Genomic DNA, 22,526 nt, shown 5'->3' with positions numbered 1-22,526 from the left:
TGCGGGAAAAAAAAGTTTAAATGGGGTTACACGAATGTGACGTGTTTTCTGATAATGTCGCATGTATCGCAAAATAACTGTGTACGTATGTTTTCAAACGGCGACTGTATAATGTCGTCGGTGGTGTTGAAGCCATACGAGTCCTCTGGATTTGTGCCCTAAATATTAGGTGGCTGTTGGTCATCGGGCATGCCCTATGCTACTGTAGTGTGCTATGATTTTAGCACATTTGAAGGAAAAAACCCACTACAAGCTACGGACATGCAAGCAACTGTTTGCCTGCCCTATACACGTATGCAACTAGAAAACAGTACTGTTTCACAGAATTAAAGTAGGCAATATTACTGCAACTGCGCAACTTCAATCAGTATGTTCAAGCATGTAAGTACGCATTGGTCGGAAAATAGGCCGACCTTTTTTGCCAGTTTTGTCAACCTTGAAATCTAGAGTCTGCCTATAATGGGGCACTAGCCAAAATAGTATAATTAAACACATACATTTCAAGGAGAATCACTTATGGCATAAAAATGTTATCAGATATACAATTCATTGACCTAAAATTACGCAGTACTTACGTGGAATCAGTAATTTTTCCAAATTAGAAATTTAGTAAACACACTTAACCTCAATAACGTATCATATTTTAAGTTAAGTACACAAATGTGGTCACTTGTAGGGTTCTGCGAATATTCGTAATTTCCGAATTTGAGTTCGAATTTTTTGATATTCGAATCATAAATTCGAATCAAATTCATTTTACAATAATTCGACTTGCCAAATCTGGCCTGGGTACACTAATATAGGACATCCCCCTCCCCCTTTTTTAAACGAAATGTAAATGGACGATTACATCTTCCACTTACAAAAAATTATACATTGAAACCCCTTATTTACGTTACCGTTATTTATGTTTTCCCGTTATTTGAACCATTTTATTTCTGTCCCTTTTAACCTCATTTGATGTAATGCAATCAATTCCCGTTGTTTAAAACGTGCCTATTGCTTTACGCAGTTTACGCCGTTCGTTCTGAAAAAAACTGCTTACTAACTTAATTAATCCTATTACAAAGTAATCTGATGTGTAAATCTTATTTTAAAGACTTTTTTAAAGTTAAAAACTTCATCTTTAACGTCTCGGGAGTCGCTTTATACCGCTTATAAAAACGTAAGCAGCGCCTGTTTGGTTGTGTTGATTCCTCTATTACCGTATAGAGAGCGCGCACGTAGTCTAAGATTGATATCGATAGCTCGCAGACTGCATGCACGCGCGCGCTCTGTCAGTCACCGAGTTAACCCGCACGATCGTTAAGCGTATAGTTACAAATCACGTTCTTGTTACGGGTTTCTTTTTTTTTTACGTTGAATGAAATGGTTTTATTGCATCACTCATTAATTTTAATTATTTAGCTTGCTTTCGCAAAGTCTACTTTTTAAATAAACGTACTGTCCATGAATAGGTTTTTTTTATGGATTACTTTACATTTTTTTTTTTTGATAATAGTATTCTCCGTTCACTCTTACCTGAGTTTTGGAATAAACAAAGCCTCTTTTAAACAAACATTTTCATTGGCTGCCGGCCGCTGCGCACATTATTCATGCGCAAGAAATAGTACCTTGGTTACGTACCATTTGTAAGTATTTTTACACTGGCTTTTTTATAACAATTGTTATATAGCATTATAGCGTTTTACCATTAATATCCAATACAATTTAATGTGTCAGCAAGTATTTACTTACAATTATGTTAGCAGACACCATGTGTACAGTGTACAGTTGATGCCCGGCGCAACAGTTATATTTCGGATTCGCGCGCGCACGGTTTGTTATGGCTGATGCCGGATCGAGTTTTGTAAAGCACAGAACGGGAAAGCCTTTGAAAAGTGCACAGAAAACTATTGTGTTGAATGTTTTTAAAACATTTTCAGACAAATATCCGGATTGTCGTGTGAACAATATCGCGAGTTTAACTGCGGAATTTACGAGTGTTTCGAAGAGCAGTGTGCTTCGTGCAAGGAAAGAATTACAGGACACTGGGACATTAACAACTCCCGGGAAGAAAATGAAACTTCTGTATCCTGTTATCAAAACTTGTGATGATTTTGTGAAGACGGCTATTAGGCGTAAAGTGCATAGTTTTTTCTTCGCAAATGAACCACCTACGCTGAACAAAGTGCTACGGTGCTTCCTGTTATATTACTTCTCCGTTATTTTATTAGCACCGACTGTACTGAAGTGTGTGTGCTGCAACTAGTGCTTGGCGCGCAAGATGAATTCAGCCTATCACTTGCTGACGCGGCGCAGTGATACGACGGTGTTTGTTTATTTCAAAACTCAGCTAAAGGCCGGGCTACATTCGCAATAGCACGCAAACAGCACACAGATAGCACACACGCACAGAGATAGCACAGAGCTTGATGCTACAATCACGCACAACACAACACAAAAGAATACCGGAAGCATTCAAAAAAAATTTTTTAAATGTATAACTTCCGTTAACAATTTTGGTCACTGAAGTTGGCATAAGTGACGTTTGTTTATGTTATGTTTGTTTAAATTTGTGTGTTGTTATTGTGGTACGGTTTTCGTTAAACCCAGAAATATTTTAAATACCGTATTGGTCCGAATATAAGGCGACCATTTTTACATAAACGAAAGATGCAAAAATTGGAAGTCGCCTTATTTTCGCACCCAAGACGTCAGAACCGCAAACATTAGTTCCAAGCTGAAAGCTACAGTAGAAACATTGTTTAACAAAACGTTCACAATTTTTTATATTAAAACTTTGTTACCTCACACGGGGAAAAACGATAAATCCACCTAATATTGCAGTAATTCACAATTGTTTGAAGTTGAAAATTAAAATATTTGTTCTTGAGTAAAAACGTGAATGTTGAAGCATCTCAAAATGGCAACCTTTTATTTCACAATTCATATTTGTACTTTGTGTACAATCGCGTGTTAACATTTACGGTAATTTATCTTCAGATTTTTAACGGAAATATTTGTACTAAAATATCAAAGTTATTTTCAGAACGATTTTTACGTTTACAAACATTTCGGATGTAATGTTTGGAAATTCACGGCTGCCAACTGTCTTTCCACAATATTTCTTTGTTGTAAAACGAACATTGCCGAACACGCACGAAGACGCCATATTAACAGGAATTTGGTACGTTGCTTCAAAAGCTATTTTAATAATACACTCTTTATTTATGTAAAAACCTTTCATAATTATAATAGATTATTCTTTCAAATTCATAGAACAGACTCTCTCTGTCAGAGAGTAATATGGACAAATATACGCGGTCACGTAACCGAGTTATTCATGGCCGTATGCTTCATCATGTCTGCTAGCCACTTGTTTTGTTCCGGCAAGATGCATTCTTTGTTTGCTTTTTTTACGTTTAACACACTACTAAATAGTAATACGCCTTGTTCTGTGGTAATACGTAGCTTAAGTCAAACGGAAAGTTAAATGCTGTATTTTAAGAGTGATTAATAGCCATTGTAAAAATTTTAAATTCGTAGATACAGTAAACTGTGAAAAATGAACAATCACACAATCACACATCGGTGGAACGGCGGGGAACGAGCTCTAGACAAATAAACAGCTCTGAAGATGACAATTATGCAGCTTCATTAGAGTAAACATACGAAAAAATTTCTAATGTAATACTTAAAAATGTAAATATTTTCTAATTGTTTTCTTTTGACTTTTAGGGTAGGCCATTCAAACTTATTTTAAATAAGTAATGTGATAAATATAAATTAATTGTTATACATAAATGCAAAAACGATTTATCAACACAAAATGTATGTCTAATGAATTTTCACATTAATTTCTACCAAAAATTATTTTTACATTTGTTTGGCCTCCTGAAACTGCAGGTCGCCTTATATTCGGGGTCGCCTTATATTCGGGCCAATACGGTACTTCAAAGTTTACATACAAAACACAATGAGCATTCAAAAATACATATCACTGTTTATTTCAAATCCCACTTCTTTAACACATTCATACACTGACTTCCAAGCATTTAATTTTGCTTCTTCATTTTTGTATCCTTCGGATCCCCTGTCATACAAAATATTTTTACTATTACAGCTATCAAAAAGCTATCAAATGTGCCTTACATTATGTTATCGTATTTGAAAACAACAAACTACTCAAGTCAACAACACCAATACTTTCGTGACAATTGTTCTTTTATAAGCCCACTAGAGTAGTACTTAAACTGTTTGCTGATTGGCTACCACCAGGGTCATGCACAGAAAATAACCTAAAAGTTAAAGAACTTTCTGTGCACTGATGCTGTGCTCTTTTTCTGTGCGCGTGCTATTTGCAATGTGGCAGCTCATATCTAATAGCGTATGTTGAACTTCTGTGCGTTTGTGCTGTTAGCGTGCTATTGTGAATGTAGCCCGGGCTTAAGAGTGACCCCACGGTCTCACCCCTAATTATAAACTTGATTTTAGAATAAAATGTGCGATGCTTACGCAATAAAAACGGTAAATTTGTTTTTGTTTTTTTTGTACCACTTCCTTATGCTGTGATATTTTTATTAATATTTTTATCCTTGAAAGTCCAACATGCTAAATAAGATGGCAAGTGAGAGAGTTTTCTCTACAGCAGGCAACATAGAACGTTACCAGCCGAAGAGAATTGTTGTTGCCGCACCATGTATATGAACTCACCTTTCTCCATGACAATTTGAAATAATTTGCGAAGTTATTTATGTTAGTGCTATAGACATAATTTCTAATTTTTTTTTTTTTTTTTAATTTTTGAGAATCTGGTTGTGCTTCTTCAATATAGTCTCACTTCAATTTTAGTTACTTGATTTAAACTGTGAATTATGTGACTAGTTTTTCAAAGGTGGTATGTTAAAATTTTTTAATGATCTATGTTGTTTTAATAAATATTCCCAAATTCGATTCAAAAAAAATTCGTAACTCGTGAATTTTTTTGAAATTCGATCGAATTCGATTAGAACTGAAAAATCACAATTCGCAGATGTCTAGTCACTTGTAGCACATAGCTTTTAAAAGCTCGGTCTGGTTATTTTTAAACTGTATTTAACAGGCTAGAATAATTTTATTTGCTTGTAAAATGTGGTATTTACAGTAAACAATTAGTAAAAACAGCAATTTTGCCGTAAGGTTATTTACCGTAGTATGCTTTATTTACTCTTCTACCAACGGGAAAATCAAAATAATGGCACCAGTGTTAGCAACTTGTAGTTGCGACACGAATAAACAAATACCGGTATATACCAACAGTAACAAGAACAATAACACCTATTTGCAATATTGGCTGTTTTATGGTTGATTCCTACACGTTTTACATGAAACCATTTTGGGTTTCCTATGTCAAAATTAAACGTACCGGTAAATGTTTATACTTCACAATTTCTATGAACTTAGAAAATGTAGCCATTGCCGTATAAAATGTTGGCACCACTACAAAAGAATGTGAAGATAAACGGAAACACAGCTTATATATATTTATATATATTTTGGTAAGTAAGAATAACACATTTTGTCAGTTCAATAAATACTAACTTAGTTGAAGTGTTACTGTGGTAATAGCTGCTGATAATCATTTTAGGTAGTTAAAATTTATTTTTCCCTGATTTTGAGTGTGCTGTAGAAGGGGTCGGGCTATTTTCGAGGTCGGCCTATTTTCGGACCAATACGGTAAATGGAGAGAGCTGTGGTTTTTCTTGCATTCTCGCTGCTGTAAAGGAAAATTTTTACACCTCCTGAACTAACATTTACATAGATTCATTTGCAAATTGCCACAGTGATTCAGTGAACTTTTTCAATATATTTTTTTTGATAGCACACACTACCATTTTGGAAGAAACTGTGATGACATTTATCACTGGTTTTAATGATTATAATAGATAGCCATAATTTTTTGGTGTAATTTTTTTAACGTAATTCTTTTTGTGATTTTGTAGGATACTTTTAATATTTTATACAGGTAATGCCTATATTGTGTTTATTCCGCGTATCAACTCAAAGCCATGTATATTTAGTTCTGGAATAGGTGTTTAACAGTCTTTTTCATCTTTATAGTAAATCGTTAAAATACATTTTTGTGTTAATTTTTAATGTTACCTTCTATCCGTATTCCCCAATTTTGCTGCTAAATGATTACATATTTATTTACTGTTTGGTATAATTTTACTAGCACCCTTTTAGGTGTGAGAGCTATTCCCTTGATTACCGTGACAGTCCAATAATTTGATCATGTGTGCCAGTTGTTTAACGTAGCTCCGCGGAGGGTGCTGGGATTGTTATACTGACCCAGAGCAAGGGTAGTAATAACACTATGTTATTAATAGTGACACTGCTACAAATAGTTTCTCCTGTGAAATAATCACTGGTGTTTAATAATTGATAGTTTTTTCTTTCAGAATATATAAAAATGTAATAAAAATCAATCTTAGTCACGGCATGCAAACTTACAGACGCCTTGTCCAGGACCTTCAGAGAGTTTTTGTCAGCGATGCCGTGCTCCAGCAACGCCTGTTCCAGACTTCTGAGGGGCGGCTCCTTCCAGTTCCCGATCACCACCAAGTCAATGTCGCTGCACACACAATCACCAACTCATCACATCAGCAGAAAAAACTTTAAAGTGGAGAAATATTAAGTACATGGTACATTTTATTTGAAAGGGTTCCACACAAATCTGTAATAAAATTTCCCAGACTGTTCCCTGATATCCCATTGCCAAAATTGCAAATTTCTCTGACATCTTTTAAACATAATTTACTTATTTTGTAATTTTCTGAAAGAAATAAAGGAAATCTAGTCTCAAACATCTTTCATAGCCTAATTCCAACAGAATCTTGCATGCACCATTTTGTAGCATGTATGACTAAGCAAAAAAACAACATTAAAAATAATAATTGCTGACTGGACCATAATTTTTTTTTCACCTAAAATTACCATCACTTGCAAATTTCATTACTTTTCTAGGATGGCAAGCAAATTTCCTGACAAATTCCAACTTTCCAGAATGAGTACATCGTGTTTGAATATTAAAAGCAACACTTGTTTATATAATTACAAATTGTCTACCCACTATCCTGACCTCAGAAGACCAAAAGGAAAAAAAATCACATATTCCTTACTCTTAATCTAAAATATTCTTGTTTTAAACAATTGTTTTGCAGTAAGTTGTACTTATTGCACTTAGAGCTACCCCCGTAAAACACATCCATTGAAATAACACTTCGTCAAGTAGAACCTCATTATAAAGAAGTACTTCATTTTAAAGTGTTTATCCATAACAGTACGTAAAAGACACCATGTCCACTTGTTTACGGAATAGTGTTGGCACAAATAAATCATAAAACTACTGTCTAATAAAATTCAAGAATAATAACTTTGTTTAATAAAGCAATTCATATTAACCGCAAAGAAAAATGAAAAGAAAGTTTAAACAAATAACAAATGTGCTCTCCTGAAATATTTAAATTTTGTGACGTGTCCTTTACCTATGAGGCACATATATTTTATATGCAAAATGTTTTACATATAGTGCCAGTTCAATGTGAAGTACAAAGGACAGTTCGAAAGTAAATTTCATAATTTTTTTAGAATGAAACTTTATTGCAAAAAATATATATACCATGGCATCATGTACACTTGAACTAATTTTCAACATAGTCACCACCAACATTAAGACTTTTTTCATAGTGCAATCCAGTCTGAAGAAAGCACTCTGGTAAAACTCGGTGCCATGTGATGCAAGGAATTGTCACACAGCCTGCTCCACCTCAGCATTGTTTTGAAAGTGACGACCCGAGAGTGCTGCTTTCAATTCAGGGATAACAGCACGCACTTCCATTGGCAACCATGCCAGTACATGTATGTCTGCCATCGTGATTTGTACTCGAATAACCTCGGGCACGCCAGTCTACTGCTATTCTCTCTTCTTCGGCGCTCTGCGCATGCGTCATTCCTCCTCCGCTGACACTGCTTCTGCCATTGAATCAGTATCGAGTGGACTAGTGGCGATTGTTTGTTTCACCTGATGTACCATCGGCTCTTTCAAAAAAATGACGAAACTTACTTTTCAGAACGTCCCTCATCTGTACTTTCATTATAACTGAAACTTGTGCTTCTACGTGTTTTTTTTTTCCTCCAGACTTGTAGGCAGTTGGAAATAATGGAACATAATTCAGTCACCATTTTTTTTTTCTATGTAGGCAATGTTGGTATTGCAACAACAAAATAATCTTTTTACATATTACATATTATCATAATTTATTGATGGAGGAAAACAAAACTTGCATACAAAAATAGATTTAACAGTAATATATTGAATAAAGATAACTCGACATGTGGTATATCAATGTTGTTAAGACAATAAACAAACAATGGTCAAGTATATTTACACATTGTTATTTTATGTTTAAGTCTAACAGGGTTCTATTCAGGTTAATTCTGTACCAAAAAGTGGTTTTTTTTTAGACATGTAATGAGATCTCACTGTATATAAATTATAAGGAGCAAAAACTATTCAGTAATATTTTTCCCCAGATATTTTCTCCGTGCCTTGCTATCCTGCAATATTTTTTATCTCATACTCTAGTCAACCAGCATATCCTGGTATTTAAGTTAAAATAATCCTTATCACTATACATTAAAGTGAGGTGTGCAAAGTATTTTCCTGAGGCATAACCACAAAAGAAACATTTACACTTCTACGACCAAACTTGCATTGAAGAAACTCTACAAGGATATTCAAAGCTTAATGAGGTGGTCATGTTCGAATGGCATGCTGCATACATTCCAGATTAGGGATGACACGAAAGGAAATACAAAACCATGCTGCAAGAACGAAAATCTTTAGAATTTCCAGGGGGAGGCCCATGGAATTACGTTCGTAACTTTCGTTTCGCAGTTACATTTTGCAAGCGCAAGTGAGCCCCCCAGTTATGGGATTCACGCCTACATGCCGGGCCGTGCGTACCTCGTGGGCAGGTAGAGACCAGTCCGGAAGCTGCCGAAGACCTTGACCATGGCCTCCGGCCACCGGGACACGACCACCTTCTCTATCCTCGTGACTACGTCCTGGCGGAGCTCGTGCTCTTCGGGCGTGGGGCACATGTACTGGAAGAAGTCCTCTATCTCCTGGTGGAGGCTGCAAGAGAGAAGAATGCTTCACACATCGGATTAGTCACGTAGCGGTAATGGAGAAATGGGCATTACTTGCATTCCACTCCACCCGCAGGTAGGTGCGCGGACTGGCTGACCAACATTGTTGTTAAGAGTCCTCGTAACAATGTATTTAATAATCAATACTAACATTTAATAATTAATAATAGCATATGATTAAAACTAACATGACTTTGCTATACAGATTCTGCTATTAAATTACAAGAAAATTTTTACACAATAGGTAACAAAAATCCTGAAAAGTAGATAGAAAAGTTATGTTTCTTACACTTACAATGCACTTCAAGGTACCATCAATGGATTTCAGCATCGCATACCATGTCTTCCTAACAGGGAAAAAATATTAAGCTAGCTATGCTAAAATACAAAGCATAAAATGATTATAACATGGAAAAAATTCCCTAAATATAATAGGGAGTAGGTGGGTTGGCAATAGGTAAGCGTGCCCAGTGGGTGAATGCACTGTAGGGAGTAGTAAGCCAGTTTTAATAACTTAATGCTATCTCGAACCTTGTAAAAAGGAAGTTTTTAAGCTATTGTATTTTACTTATGTTTAAAACTTCAAGTATTTTATTCAATTTAGTTTCAAATTTACAAAACCCTCAAATGTTAAAATTTTTAAAAAAATTAGAAACACAATTTTCATTACATATTGCCCATGTTGAAATTTGTCAAAACAAAGAAGACAACATGACATGGTGAAAATAATAAGGCATGCTAGCAGCAAGGAATATCATCCAGCAATAAGAATTTTTGGAAAATTTGCATGAATTTAATTTGCACTGTGTACAAGGACAGAAGATTAAAACAACATTTATATGCTTTTCTTTTATCTCCATTGTTATATCAGCTAAATGAAATATCACAAGCCCTATAAATAAATTGTAGTGCTGCTACTCCACATGCTATCGAAAAAATCCCTTGTTTCCTCATACAGATGTTATAAAAACTTTTGATTATTTATTGAAAAGACAGTATTTACACATATAGTTAGTGAATAACACACGTTATTTATTGCTTTGCGGCTTGTAAATTAAAAGCGTCACCAAACCACATTCATGTTTGTCAAGTTCGCAATCTTGTAGCACAACTATAAAGAAAAAATTTGAAGATTCAATAGCACTGAGTGTCCACTCTGTTCTAGTACTAGCATTTGTCTATCCATTTCAGTTAAGGGGCAGCTTACCATCCATTATTATTTGGAAAGAATGTACGAATCGCTATGGGTAAGACCGGCATGCACACCAAGTGCCCAGTTGCCTGAATGCACATGATGACGGGCATGTGTAACACATGTACCTGTAAGACTAAGCTGTCACCCTATAATTTTAAACTTTTAAAATGTGAAACTAAGTTCAACGTACATCCCTTGAGTGGTTTTGCAGACATTCAGTTGGAAGATTTTAAGCTGCAGCTGTATGAAAATGTAAATTTCAAACATTTTGAAGGGCTTCTGATAATATTTTCCAGATGCCTAATGTCTTGAAAGTTTGCATTCCACGAGATCTTGAGAATTTGTTGAATAGTTTCCAGAATAAAAGAAAATGTGTATTTCAACCATCCTATGATGTGATTTCATGCCTTAAATTATCCAATGTCTGAAAATATTTTATCATTATCCCAGATGATTCCAGGTTTTCCTTTTTTTTTTCCTCTCTTGAGGCCAAACATCAGATAAAATAGAACTCAGTGAATTCTCAAAATTTAACTTAAATACTGGTATGCAAATATAACTAAAATTAAACAATAAACAAAGTTTTGTGTAGGCCTACATAATGTAACACAATTGCTTACCCAGGTAAGCTGGATAATAGGGGGATATACCTTCAAAATTATTGCTTATTCCTTTGATAATATTATTTTGAAATAAATAATAATAATTTTTCTTGCATGAAATAAAAATTGTACAAATGCCTCAACTTACAAACTTAAGTAAATTGCATAATCTGACGAGCCTATACGGCCAAAGAGTGGGAAATTCAGCATGTTACACATTTATTGAAACTGCGGGAATGAAGATCTCAGGTTTCATGTTTTAACTTTCAGATCAAATTAATTTTTATCTTTTATAACTGATCACTAGATCAAATTTTTCTTTATCCAATTCCTCGAATTTTATCAAGGGATCAGCAAGAACCATCACCCTTGAATTATCACAAGATAAAAGTGGGAAATACAGATAACTGGCTACTTTATCTTGACGATAAACAGATAACATAAAAATACCCCTTGTTATTAAAGCTACCTCACAAATAACAAGTACATGTTTCCAAGACAATGCTGATAACCAATTCACCTACACAGATTACAGACACAAAACTTCATAACTTGCTGCTAAATTTGAAAGAAACACAACAAAAAAATAGCAAAAATACTTTCACTAGTGGTACATAAAAGCTAATTTGGAAACAAATAAATGTTCTCATGCACTAAGAAAATTTACAAAACTAAACAGGATTCAGATGGCATTGCCCTGACTAACTTAGCATGACAACAGGTACAAACAAAACCAAAATTAAGGGGTGATGTGTTCTAGCTCACTTCAGCCACCTCCAACCAAGGCAATCAATCAGAGATGTTGCAGAGAGCTGGGATTTTTTATTCCCCCTCCCTTTTTCCATTTCACGCTCATCGTCACTCATGACCCTGATATCAATGAGATGTTAAGCCTTAATTTATTCAAAACCAAATTATTAAGTCAGTACGTTTTTATCAATGAATTTTAATAATAAGTATATCTTACACAGCCTACTAGGTACTATGATAAAAACAACTAACAGTAAATGCTGGCAATCAAAGGTAGCAGTTTGAGTCAGTTTATTAAACACTCTTAGGGCCTAGGAAAGGAAATACTACAAATTTTAATGAGAAAAAAAACAGTAAATTATAAATATGTGAGGGAAATGTGCAGATAAAAAACATGTCTTTTAATAAGCAATGCTGTAGACATTAAGTGAATGAAGTCCACAAGAAAGATAAAATTAAAAAAATATAAAAGTTTATTGGCACAGGTTTTTAGGCAAAATAATGCAGGCCTATTATTGAAACGGAGGTTCTAAGAATCTAGCTATTCTTAATGGAATGGGAGAATGAATGTAAATACATAGTGAACAATTCTTTTTCAAAACTGTGTTAGTTAAAAGAATTGGAGTTGGATAACAAACACAGGTATAAAAAATTTCATATTGACTTCAATTATATTTTTTATGCCTTTTTGTTCAATATATGAATCCGTAGTGAAAATTTAATGTTTCATTTGTTTCAAATATTTAAAATAACAACACAGTAATGTGTCCGAAACCCTACATATAATTTGTTCACATACATTCAATGCCTATGAAGTATACAGAACAAAATGTCAGCAATGCCATCAAATAAATAAGTTCTAAATTTGAAAGAAAAAGTTATGGCTTTATTACTCTATTCTTACAACCTCTGTAGAAATTATTATTTACTTAAGTGCCAAATGCATTTTCCTTTAGATCTAATGCGGGGTCAAATATTTCAAGGTTCTCTCTTGAACCTAATTTGAGGGAAAGAAAGCTAAAAGTTAAACTTGAAATACTCATGTGCTCTTTTGAATAGGTCTTGTCATATGTTTACAAAGCAATCATTAAATTTACAGGTCATAACAATGCAAGCCAATAGTTAAGTACCTAGTTTTTCTTACAAGCTAACATATTTTATATTTATACCAGTGGCCAGAAACATAGAGCCATTTCTGAATAATAAAAAAAAATTAGGTTATTGTATAATTAAATCATAAGCTTTAAAATGTTATTCCAACCCATGTCATTAACTATTTATATTAATATTAAGATTAAAAAGTGTTGCAGACTGGCCGACAAAACTTGTAATAAACATCATATTATGTAGCTATAAGGGAATATATATATATATATATATATATATATATATTATATATATATATATATTTAAATCTGCTGATGAGATTATGAAATATCACTCATAGGTAACAGTATATATTGGTATTTGTCAATTATTGACAACTTGTGTACACACTGAATGTGAATGCCTAGGGCAGCCTACGTACAAGAGTGAACCAGTGTATGGGGTTTTGGGAGGCAGTATTGAATGAGCATTCTCATGAATTCTGAAAGAGATTTTTCTGTTTTTATTTATTTATTTAATTATATTAAAAAAGATCAAGATTCCATACTATAATACACACCTTATATATACATACATATATCACAACCCTCCACCATTAGAACTGCTGCTTTCTGACAACCAACCTTGCACCTCTCTCCCCCTCCCCCCCAATCCTCTCTTCCAACAAATTCCCAAGGAGTCTCTCAAAGGTTGGGCAGGTCCCCAAACCCCCATCGTGTCGTGGAGTAATTAGGACGCCATTGTTCTCACAGCTTAGAGTGTTTAAACGACTTTGAAGCTAGGTGACACTTCGATGAGATCTTTCGAGGGCGGTACTCGAGGTATATAAGAGGTGAAGCTGACCTGCGAGGGCAGTGAAGTGAAGAGAGTGAGTGACCCCTCGATCGATGAGCAATAACGGGTGACGAGCAATGGGCTTTGTGTGAGGAGATCGGAGCACAGGGCACCGGAGCATCTGGTACGGTGCTGTGTGTGCGGCGGACAAGTGAGCAGTGTGAGCAGTGTGTTGGGACCAAGATGCGTGGACAGAGATGAATAATAGAGAGAGTCACTGTCGAGCCAAGCTCCCGTGGGGAGAAAAATTGATGGATTTATGAAAGTGTCATTAATTTGTAGACAGACATATAAATTGTAACTTAACTAATTGCATGAATATTAGCTGATGAATAAAACTGTATTTAATTAATTGGACTATCCTTTCCAGACCTGTTTTTCCCCCACTAGTAACAAAATGAATAATTTCACTTCAAACTACAAACATTAAAATGTATCATCAATATGTTCTATCAAGCAAAATTAATAGTCATGCACAAGAATCTGCTTGCCAACTACTAAAAACTAGTAAATTAAAGAGTTAAATTTTTTTTTTTAATGCTTAGAGCTTGATTTTAGATTTATTGGGCTTTTAAGGTTTGCTTCAGCCACACATGATTAAAATAGCAAATCTATGCTGAACATAACTCACATTCCACATTAAAGGTTACAAATTTTCTCTTTCTTTATGTGAAATCTATGCCATGCTGCTTCTCAAAGCACATCTGTTCCTGAACCATTTCAATAAAATGTTTCTAGGGATGGTTGAATTACAGAGAACTACTGCTAACCACAATGAAAGTTAACATGACTCATTTATAACAAAAGTGAAACCATTTAATATTTCTGTATGTTTACTTAGGGCTCCTCAGCACAACTTAATTAAACTACAAAACTGATCAAATTAGCTAATTCTGAGGAAAAAATATTGGTTTTCACAACCTACTTCACACTTTAGTTTTTGGTAGAACTTGAGTTTAGCTGCTATTCTAAAGGAAGGAAAATGTCAATTTACAAAAAATAAATTTAAATTTTTTAATATAATTAAATTAATAAATGTTTCCTTGCAATACATGATATTCTTTGTAGTTTTATACCAATAAATTTTTATATTTCCAAGCTTCCTGAACCAAAAACGACAAGTAACTTATGACTGTTTAGCAAACAACGCAATGTTATCAGTGTCATTTAGAGATGTCAGAAAATTTTCTATGAAACTTTAACCCATATTAAAAAAAAAAATAATAATAATAATTTTACATAATTTTAAGATAGGTTGATATACATTATACAATAATTTCTTTCCTGCAGATTGGTAGGTACTGTTTTTTTTTATATTCCTAACAGTTGGAAGAGGGAAGCATGGGTCCTGCCTAATTCTCTAATGTTAAGTGAGCCATTACGTGGTAAAGAAAAATAAAATATATGTTTTATGTGGTTCTGTTCGTTAATAAATTTCCTGTAAATTACCAGAAATATTTTCAAAAAAATAGTTTTTAATTTTTGAAAACTAACATCTCCAATGCCATTGCTGGTAGCTGGCTAGCACAGATTCCAAATATATAGTAATTCGTAATATGTTAACTATGTATTTCATACCAAATGTTTTGTAAACCTTCTTAGATTTCTATAAATGCTGTAATGTATTTTCAAAGTAGGTTATTGTTATCAATCGTCCAGCATTTCAAAAGTAGAAATTAAATATCATTTGCAAGTTTTTTATTTATTTATTTATTTATTTTATTTTAAGGTCTGGCTTTCAGTCTTGTTGACAGAAGTCATTTGAGATGGAAGCATTCATATTATGGCCTCAGGACTTCAGGAATCCATCACGGACAATTGAAATCAGGAGCGACGGGATTCGAACCCAAGCCTCTAGAGGCCAGTGTCATATCACTGTACCACCTCATTCAATAGACTTAAAAGATACATGACGAAATCAACAAATTATTCATAAATGTGTTACAGTGAACAGCTTGTTGAGCAGTGAATGGGATTTTCATTCATCATAACCACGTAAATTTTCGTGGTATTCCACAGTTATATTCATTGAACACCTAGCTACATTTTCAGATAATCACCAACATCTCATTTTGTAACAGTCTATACTAATATTTTACAGCCTAGGAAAGTGAGATTTTTTGCCTTCAATTTCCTTGTTTTCTTGCTTCTTCAATTTTGTATTATTTGCCTTGCATTGCCATGGTTGTTATGCAATGTCAGGATCAAATGTTTTGAATTTCCCTCTGCTATTTTATAGGTTGTGCACATTTTCCAAACCTACAGTAATCCTGATTTGCATTGTATGCTGTAATTCTCCCACAAAGCATAGGCAAACAAATGTGTTTTGTCATTCCCTCATTTAACTGACAGTAGGTAATATAGGGTTAGATCAAGTCTGCTTTTCTTATAAAAAAAAAAACACAGCATTATTGAATTATACAATTGTGGAAGGATAAAAAATTGCTATTTGTGAAGAGGTATGTAGAAGACGACAACAGGTGGGGGAGGGGGGGAAAGATTGAAAATGGTATTATTAATACGTAGTACCAAAAAATGCACTTAGAGATTTTAATGTCACTAACCTAACCAACATTTCACAATAATTCTCAGTATTTTTAAATCAAAAATTCACATTTTACAGTATTTCAAATAAAACTAACCAAACCAACATTTAAATGGATTTAACCATATTTTGTAATTCAATAGCAGAATAACTTCCCCCTAAAAAACATTCATAAAGCAAAGTGGGGTGGTTGCGGAACTTGCATAAGTTATTTATTTTTTCTGTTGTCAAAAAACATTAGGAAAAAAATTCTGCGAAAGCAAGATTACATAAAATGATTTTCTCAAAAAAAATTTGTCCATTCAGAGTATTATTCTAAGTACATACTTTTCCTTAATGATACTCTAATATTGTTCTGCTTACATTAGAAGCAACTGTCACGAAGCTAGACATACCATCACGGACTGGTGTTTGTTCTGTCAGGAAGAACTACCATTGAGCGACTGTTGGTGGGCTTACACATCTTTCTTGTTACTATCTCTATCATCTAAATGTGAACCACAGTATGAATTTTGTGGATCCAGACACTGGCGCAAACCCTCAAAGAATTAAGAGAATATGGAGAGACATTAAAAAAAAAGTTCCTTCAAACGGCCATCTTACAACGTTACATTTTGCACTGTATCTTGCGGATTTCGAGTTTTGTAGACGTTACCTAGACAAAAAGGATATACTTAATCATTTCCTACTAGCAGCAAAAACTTTCAACCTGCCTCCCAAATAGGCGAGTTTTTTTACTACTTGTGTTTTTTTTTTAGTTTTCGGTGTTGTAGGCACTAGGCACAATTAATTCCATATAATGCATAAAGTATTAAAACATTTGCTATCCATTTGATCCTGATGGCATTATCCTGTATAGATTGGTCATATGGTACATGATGCTTGCTGTCTTAATTTAGTATGTCAAAAGATCCTGTTCAGTTATTCCTGGTGGCATAATCCTGTGCACATTGATTCTGTGCTACATTATGCTTGCAGTTTTAATTAGCATGTCGAAAGATCCTGCACATAAGAGGGATTAGGCCTTGCCTTCCATATTATATATTTTGGCTTGATACGGCATAGGACTTAGCTATGGCTACTTATTGAAGTCAACACTTGTGAACTAGTGTGATTATCATGATAGTTGTACTTCCTCCCAGCAATTATAGACTAGAGCCTTTTACTACAAGTTGTTACCAGAAGGTATAGAAGGTCTGAGACATAAGATTTGTGTCTTAACATTAATACAATTTGGGATGAACTGTACAAAATTAGAATTATAGCAAAAAATGGAAAAAACAAAAATGGTGGGGACTAATCTCCCATAACGGAGGTTTCTAGTAAGGCATATAAGGCAAGGTTAGTTAGGCAAGGTCAGCTGCATTAATTTTTTTTTTAAGAATTTACATATCATTACTGTAGCTGACCTAACCTAACCAACCTTTACCTTTGTTAAAATTACCCTTATTACCGAGAAGCTATGACTCATGTACGTCAGCATCATATTCATAAGCGAGTTTGTGATGATCCACTGGGAAATTCCAAACACCTGATTTAGAAGATAACCAAAACACATTTGTAGTGGCAACACTTAGATTTTGACATTTACTTATGGAAAAGCAGCGACTCTGTTCTTTTACACTTCCTGATGTGTTTCATAATCATTCTGTAAGGGATAATGCATAGATTCTAGAAGTTTACAGTTTTAAGGACTGGTTAGATTGGGTTAGCTAAATATAAAATGATTTTAAATAGTGTGTAGTTGGTTGGGTAAGAGTAGGTTAGTTACATTAAAAAATACTGTAATATGTATTACCTACTTTAAAGAGAGAAAAAACTACACACATTCCAAAATTAAAATTTTTTTAGCCCCTGACATTTTATAATTATATTGTAAAAGGGCATTACAATGTTTCAAAAACTTCACATGTAGTTTACCATTTTAATAGTTAGGTTAGGTTAGATAAAAAATAGTTACATCATGTGAATATTTGGTTAGATTAGCTACGCATAATGAAGAGTAACATAGGGAGAACAGTTGATTAGAAACAATATTGTAATTAAAGTAGCAGATTTAACTTAACAAGCCTTTCACACAATATTAAATGTGGCTAACCTAACCTAATCAACTGTTTGATGGTAAAATACTTCAAACAATGCATTGTCTATTACAAATTTATCAAATATGAAATGAACTCAATAATACCATTATCAGGATTTTTTATTAATTGTATTTTGTTTTCAAAAGAGCACCTATGATAAAAAATTACTATTTCACTACATGGATGAATACTTGACATGGACAGACTTATGTGCTTGCAATTTAATAAGACAATTTAGACCATTCTTAATATCATTAAAAAGCTAGGCTGTTAATTCAAACACAGCCACTCATTTACAAACTGCAATTATTAAGCTAGAGCAGTCATGAAATTAGACATTACCATTTCTATCACAAACTTTCTGATTGGGTATACTAAAGTATCTATATCTACATGTAAAAATAATTCATTTATTTCTTCCGTTAACGAACGTGAGATAACCTACTTCACCCTTTTTTACTAAATTAAAATATGCTAAGGTATAGACACATTAAAGATAAATATTAGTTATGAACATTTTGGAAGGTAATTAATTTGAGTGTTTTTACATACCACATTCCACAACACCCAAAGCACAAATAAAAATAATTACATCTTTCTCATATCACTACTTACCCTGCCACTCCAGGCAAATATACTTTATTTGCAACTCTCCATGGACAACCACCATGCTCGCCTATCAAAGCCGCATGGTTGAAGTTCATGCCGTACGTACTCGCTCGGTTCTCCCTTTTTCTCCGCGTACGATTGTAGTAAGTGTTGCAATTCGTAGACGGCCGTAGTTTTTGATTATCATTGTTCGTAACACTTACGGGTGGAATGTAATCTTGTCCTTTAGGAGCTACATTACAATTAGCATCACTAATATTCATGTTGTCAAGCCCGTTTTGAGCTTCCCAAATTCGTGTCCACAAGTCCTTGGCTGGTCCTTCTTGTTCAGGTTGAAACCACCCGATATTTGGATCCATCCAAGTCCTTTTGCACTTTCCACGGTGCCGGCACTTTTCTGTACACCTTTCAAATAATAAATATCTTCACTACACACAAGAAGAAAAAAATTGCACAGCACTGGACCTTGTGCCTTCCATGAGCACCGGTCGCAGTACTACTACTTGCAAAATGACGGTGGTGAGTCAAATTGTCAGTTATTTTAAAAGTGCAACTCCACCAATAACGCAATTTAAGGATCATAAATTAAAAAAGAAATATCGTAAAATTATTGACAACGTGAATGTATGCCACAGTTACATAATAAGCTTCACAAAATCAAGAATTCTGTTAATTTACAATACCGGAGCACTTTTGACTAACTACTTAATCCACAAACCGTTAAAATTTATTCTGATCAGAAACACGTGCATAACTTTACCTTGAGTACTATAATAAATTGTTATTATGCGATGCTTATTTCTGTCAGCTAACTTAAGTTATTTTCAAATAATATGCACCTTCTAATTTTTTTTTTCTGTAGTTCCAAATACTGAGTCGAGAGTGCGCTAGTTAACGTTCCGTTCCGCCCACAAGCCATAAGTCAAGTAATAGAATCCGTAAAAAAAAAGGTTAAAAAATAGCAAAGGGAATAACAAAAAAGTTTCTTTCTACAAGTGTTGCCAAAACACAACTGAAAATATTGAAAACGTAAAGAAAGGTATTTTGAACGTTGTTTCTGAAAATAAATAAGAAGTTTGGACGTGTCGAAAACAGAACTAGCGTTTTACCAACTATATAAGTTAAATGTCATAACCTCTATCCTAGTTCGCCATCATTTTATAAAATTATCATTATCACTTCGTACTAGCCTCAAGTCGAAACTTAACGCCAAAAGACGGTATGCATGGATATTCGTATTAATATTTTTGTTTTGTAACTTGCAGCTCGTCAACGTCTAATTTTAGGCTGATGATAAATAGAACGATTTAAGAGAGATATGAATTCAATTGGGACGAAGTTGTGTGTTCTCGTTCTCGTAATGAAAAAAAAAATCTATTGTATAATGGTACATTTACAAAACCTGGTACCCGTTTGTATTCTTTTATAATATTTTAAAAATAGGTACTGTTTCTGCGGGGGTTTCACCTAGATAGATAGTTTCAAAGGAACCGGTCCCGCATTCATGGGCCGAATGTGGACTAAAAAAGTGATTATAATACTGGAATGCAAAGGTTTACAGCATGAAGCCTTTTTCACAATACCTTGACGCAATGGCGTAGCCAGGATTTGTGTATGGGGGGTGTTAAGAAGCATGCAACCCCCCCCCCCCCTTCCCGTATTAAAGCGGGGGGTCCGGGGGTCCTCCCCCGGGAAAATTTGGATTTTAAGGTGTAAAATAGTGCTATTTTAGCGGTTTTCGGTACTTAAATTTAAATATTTTAATGGTAAAAATTTTATTAATTTAATATGAAATTTGTTTGAGTGATGAATAAGAAATTAATTAAAGATTTGGAGCTAAGGGGGAGGGGGTTAACCCCTAATCCCCCCCCCCCTGGTCAAGCCCCTGGATTGACGTGACGTCATACCAAACCAGCCAATCACAACTACATCGCCCGCGATGCGCGACAGCTCACTTGGCGACGAGGCTGTTTCGTCGCTTCGGAGATGTCACTAATGACGTCAGAAATAACAGCCAATCAGAAACAATATTGTGGTAAAGAAGAAGAACTGAAACAAGAGGTAAGAAACGATGTAATTATGCATCTAAGTAATGTTAGTAAACAACACTTGGATTTTTTCAATTGAAATGAGTTTTGAAGAGCGTCTGATTGATGAAGTTCAGAAAAAGCCGTGTTTGTACGATGTTTCTAGTAACAAATATTGTAATCAGACGGAGAAAAATAATGCTTGGTTAGAAATATATTATGGGCTTCGCGATTCCTATCCACAATTTATTAAATGCTTCTACCAGTCAGTCAGTCATCAGTCTACAAATATAATAACAACAATCTGAATATAACCGCCAAAAACTAATGTTTACAACCATGTTGTAAAATATCCCCAGCAGACAGAGATTCTCTAATCTCAGGCAGGCTGGTTCGGTTTTTTTCGCCAGCTACATGGCGATCGCGTCGCGCTATTATGAAGTACACTAGCTGGCGACATATTATATTTACGTCGCAGCCTTCGCTACATCGCGTTGCCAGATCGCGTCGCATCGCGGTATTGTGAAAAGGCCTTGAGGATAAATAAGTGAACAGAATTTTAATTTTTCAGGGGAGAAAATTCAGGTTTACCTGTGTGCCTGGTTAAGAAAAACTGAATTTATTTGTACTCAAATGATATTTAAAAAATCAGGATTTATTTAAATATTCGTTAGGTACTGTGATCGAGAAAGTAATAATTACATATAGGAACCAATAGAATTTTTTTTTTTATATTTCTCGTCGTCAAATATGTCATTAGAGCTTAATGCAATCAATAGGCCCGTTGCACACACAGCGGATTTATCCGAGCGGACACCCTACCGTCACTTATGGTCGGATATTTTACCGTCGCTAATGGTCGGATATTTCACCGCCGGCAATGGACGGAGAAATTTACGTCGGTACCAGCAGTTGTAGTTCTGGAACTAATTTCACTTAAGTTGTGTAGTCTGAAATGAACCAAGAGCAGCTCCTAGCATTGTTATTCCGTCGTCGAATGAGAAGACGAAGAAAATTTCGACTATTTTGGGTTCATCCAATTAATGAACGAAGAAATGAGGTTGGCGCATTCTACACATTGTTCGAAGAGTTGAGGAAAGATGACAAGAAATTCTTCAACTATTTCAGGATGTCAATCACTTCCTTTGGCGAACAACATGGTCGGTTAAAAGATACCATTCAGCGCAGAAATACAAAAATGAGAAACTGTATTCAACCAGTAGAAATGCTGGCTATAACACTAAGGTAAGTGAAAATAACTCTTAAATGTGAAAGTTAAAAATAATAATACGGGGTAATATAATATAAAAAATCTGTGCCAGTGATTGTATAAACTGTTGTAATAAAAAACATACAGTATAATATAAAGAATAAATATGTAAGTATAAATTATATAAACGTACATCAATTTACAATTAGAAATGTATGTCCATTGTATTTGAAGAAAGTGAACTTGGTGTAGAACATCTTCCACAATCTTCATCGCCAACGAACTCGGCAAAATGTTCAGCTGCTGAGGCTTGTGGTTTGTGCTGTTGTGATGGGTAGGGAGCCAGATCTGTGATAGTTCGAGATGTCTGTCTCAGCTGGCATGGTGGT

At 34.4% G+C, this 22,526-nt stretch overlaps 1 protein-coding gene across 3 annotated transcripts in view; it reads right to left on the bottom strand.

Moving 5' to 3' along the window:
* The window catches only part of LOC134528048 (terminal nucleotidyltransferase 4B-like), a 72,876-nt gene extending 53,039 nt beyond the window's left edge, over nt 1-19,837 (bottom strand). For 2 of the 3 annotated variants that reach the window (XR_010074338.1, XR_010074337.1), the window contains exons 1-3: nt 18,907-19,837; nt 8,990-9,160; nt 6,475-6,595 (exon numbers count right to left, since the gene is read on the bottom strand). Coding sequence is in view for 1 of the 3 variants with exons in the window: in XM_063361249.1 (XP_063217319.1) it covers nt 6,475-6,595; nt 8,990-9,160; nt 18,907-19,259 (645 nt within the window). In the remaining 2 variants the exon portion in view is untranslated. The remainder of the gene's footprint in view (nt 1-6,474; nt 6,596-8,989; nt 9,161-18,906) is intronic. The other variant, XM_063361249.1, reaches the window with a different exon arrangement.
* Nucleotides 19,838-22,526: the final 2,689 nt, after the last annotated feature.

Source organism: Bacillus rossius, chromosome 1, assembly GCF_032445375.1.
Source record: "Bacillus rossius redtenbacheri isolate Brsri chromosome 1, Brsri_v3, whole genome shotgun sequence".
Lineage (NCBI taxonomy): Eukaryota > Metazoa > Arthropoda > Insecta > Phasmatodea > Bacillidae > Bacillus > Bacillus rossius.
This window is presented reverse-complemented; position numbering and strand designations above follow the sequence as displayed.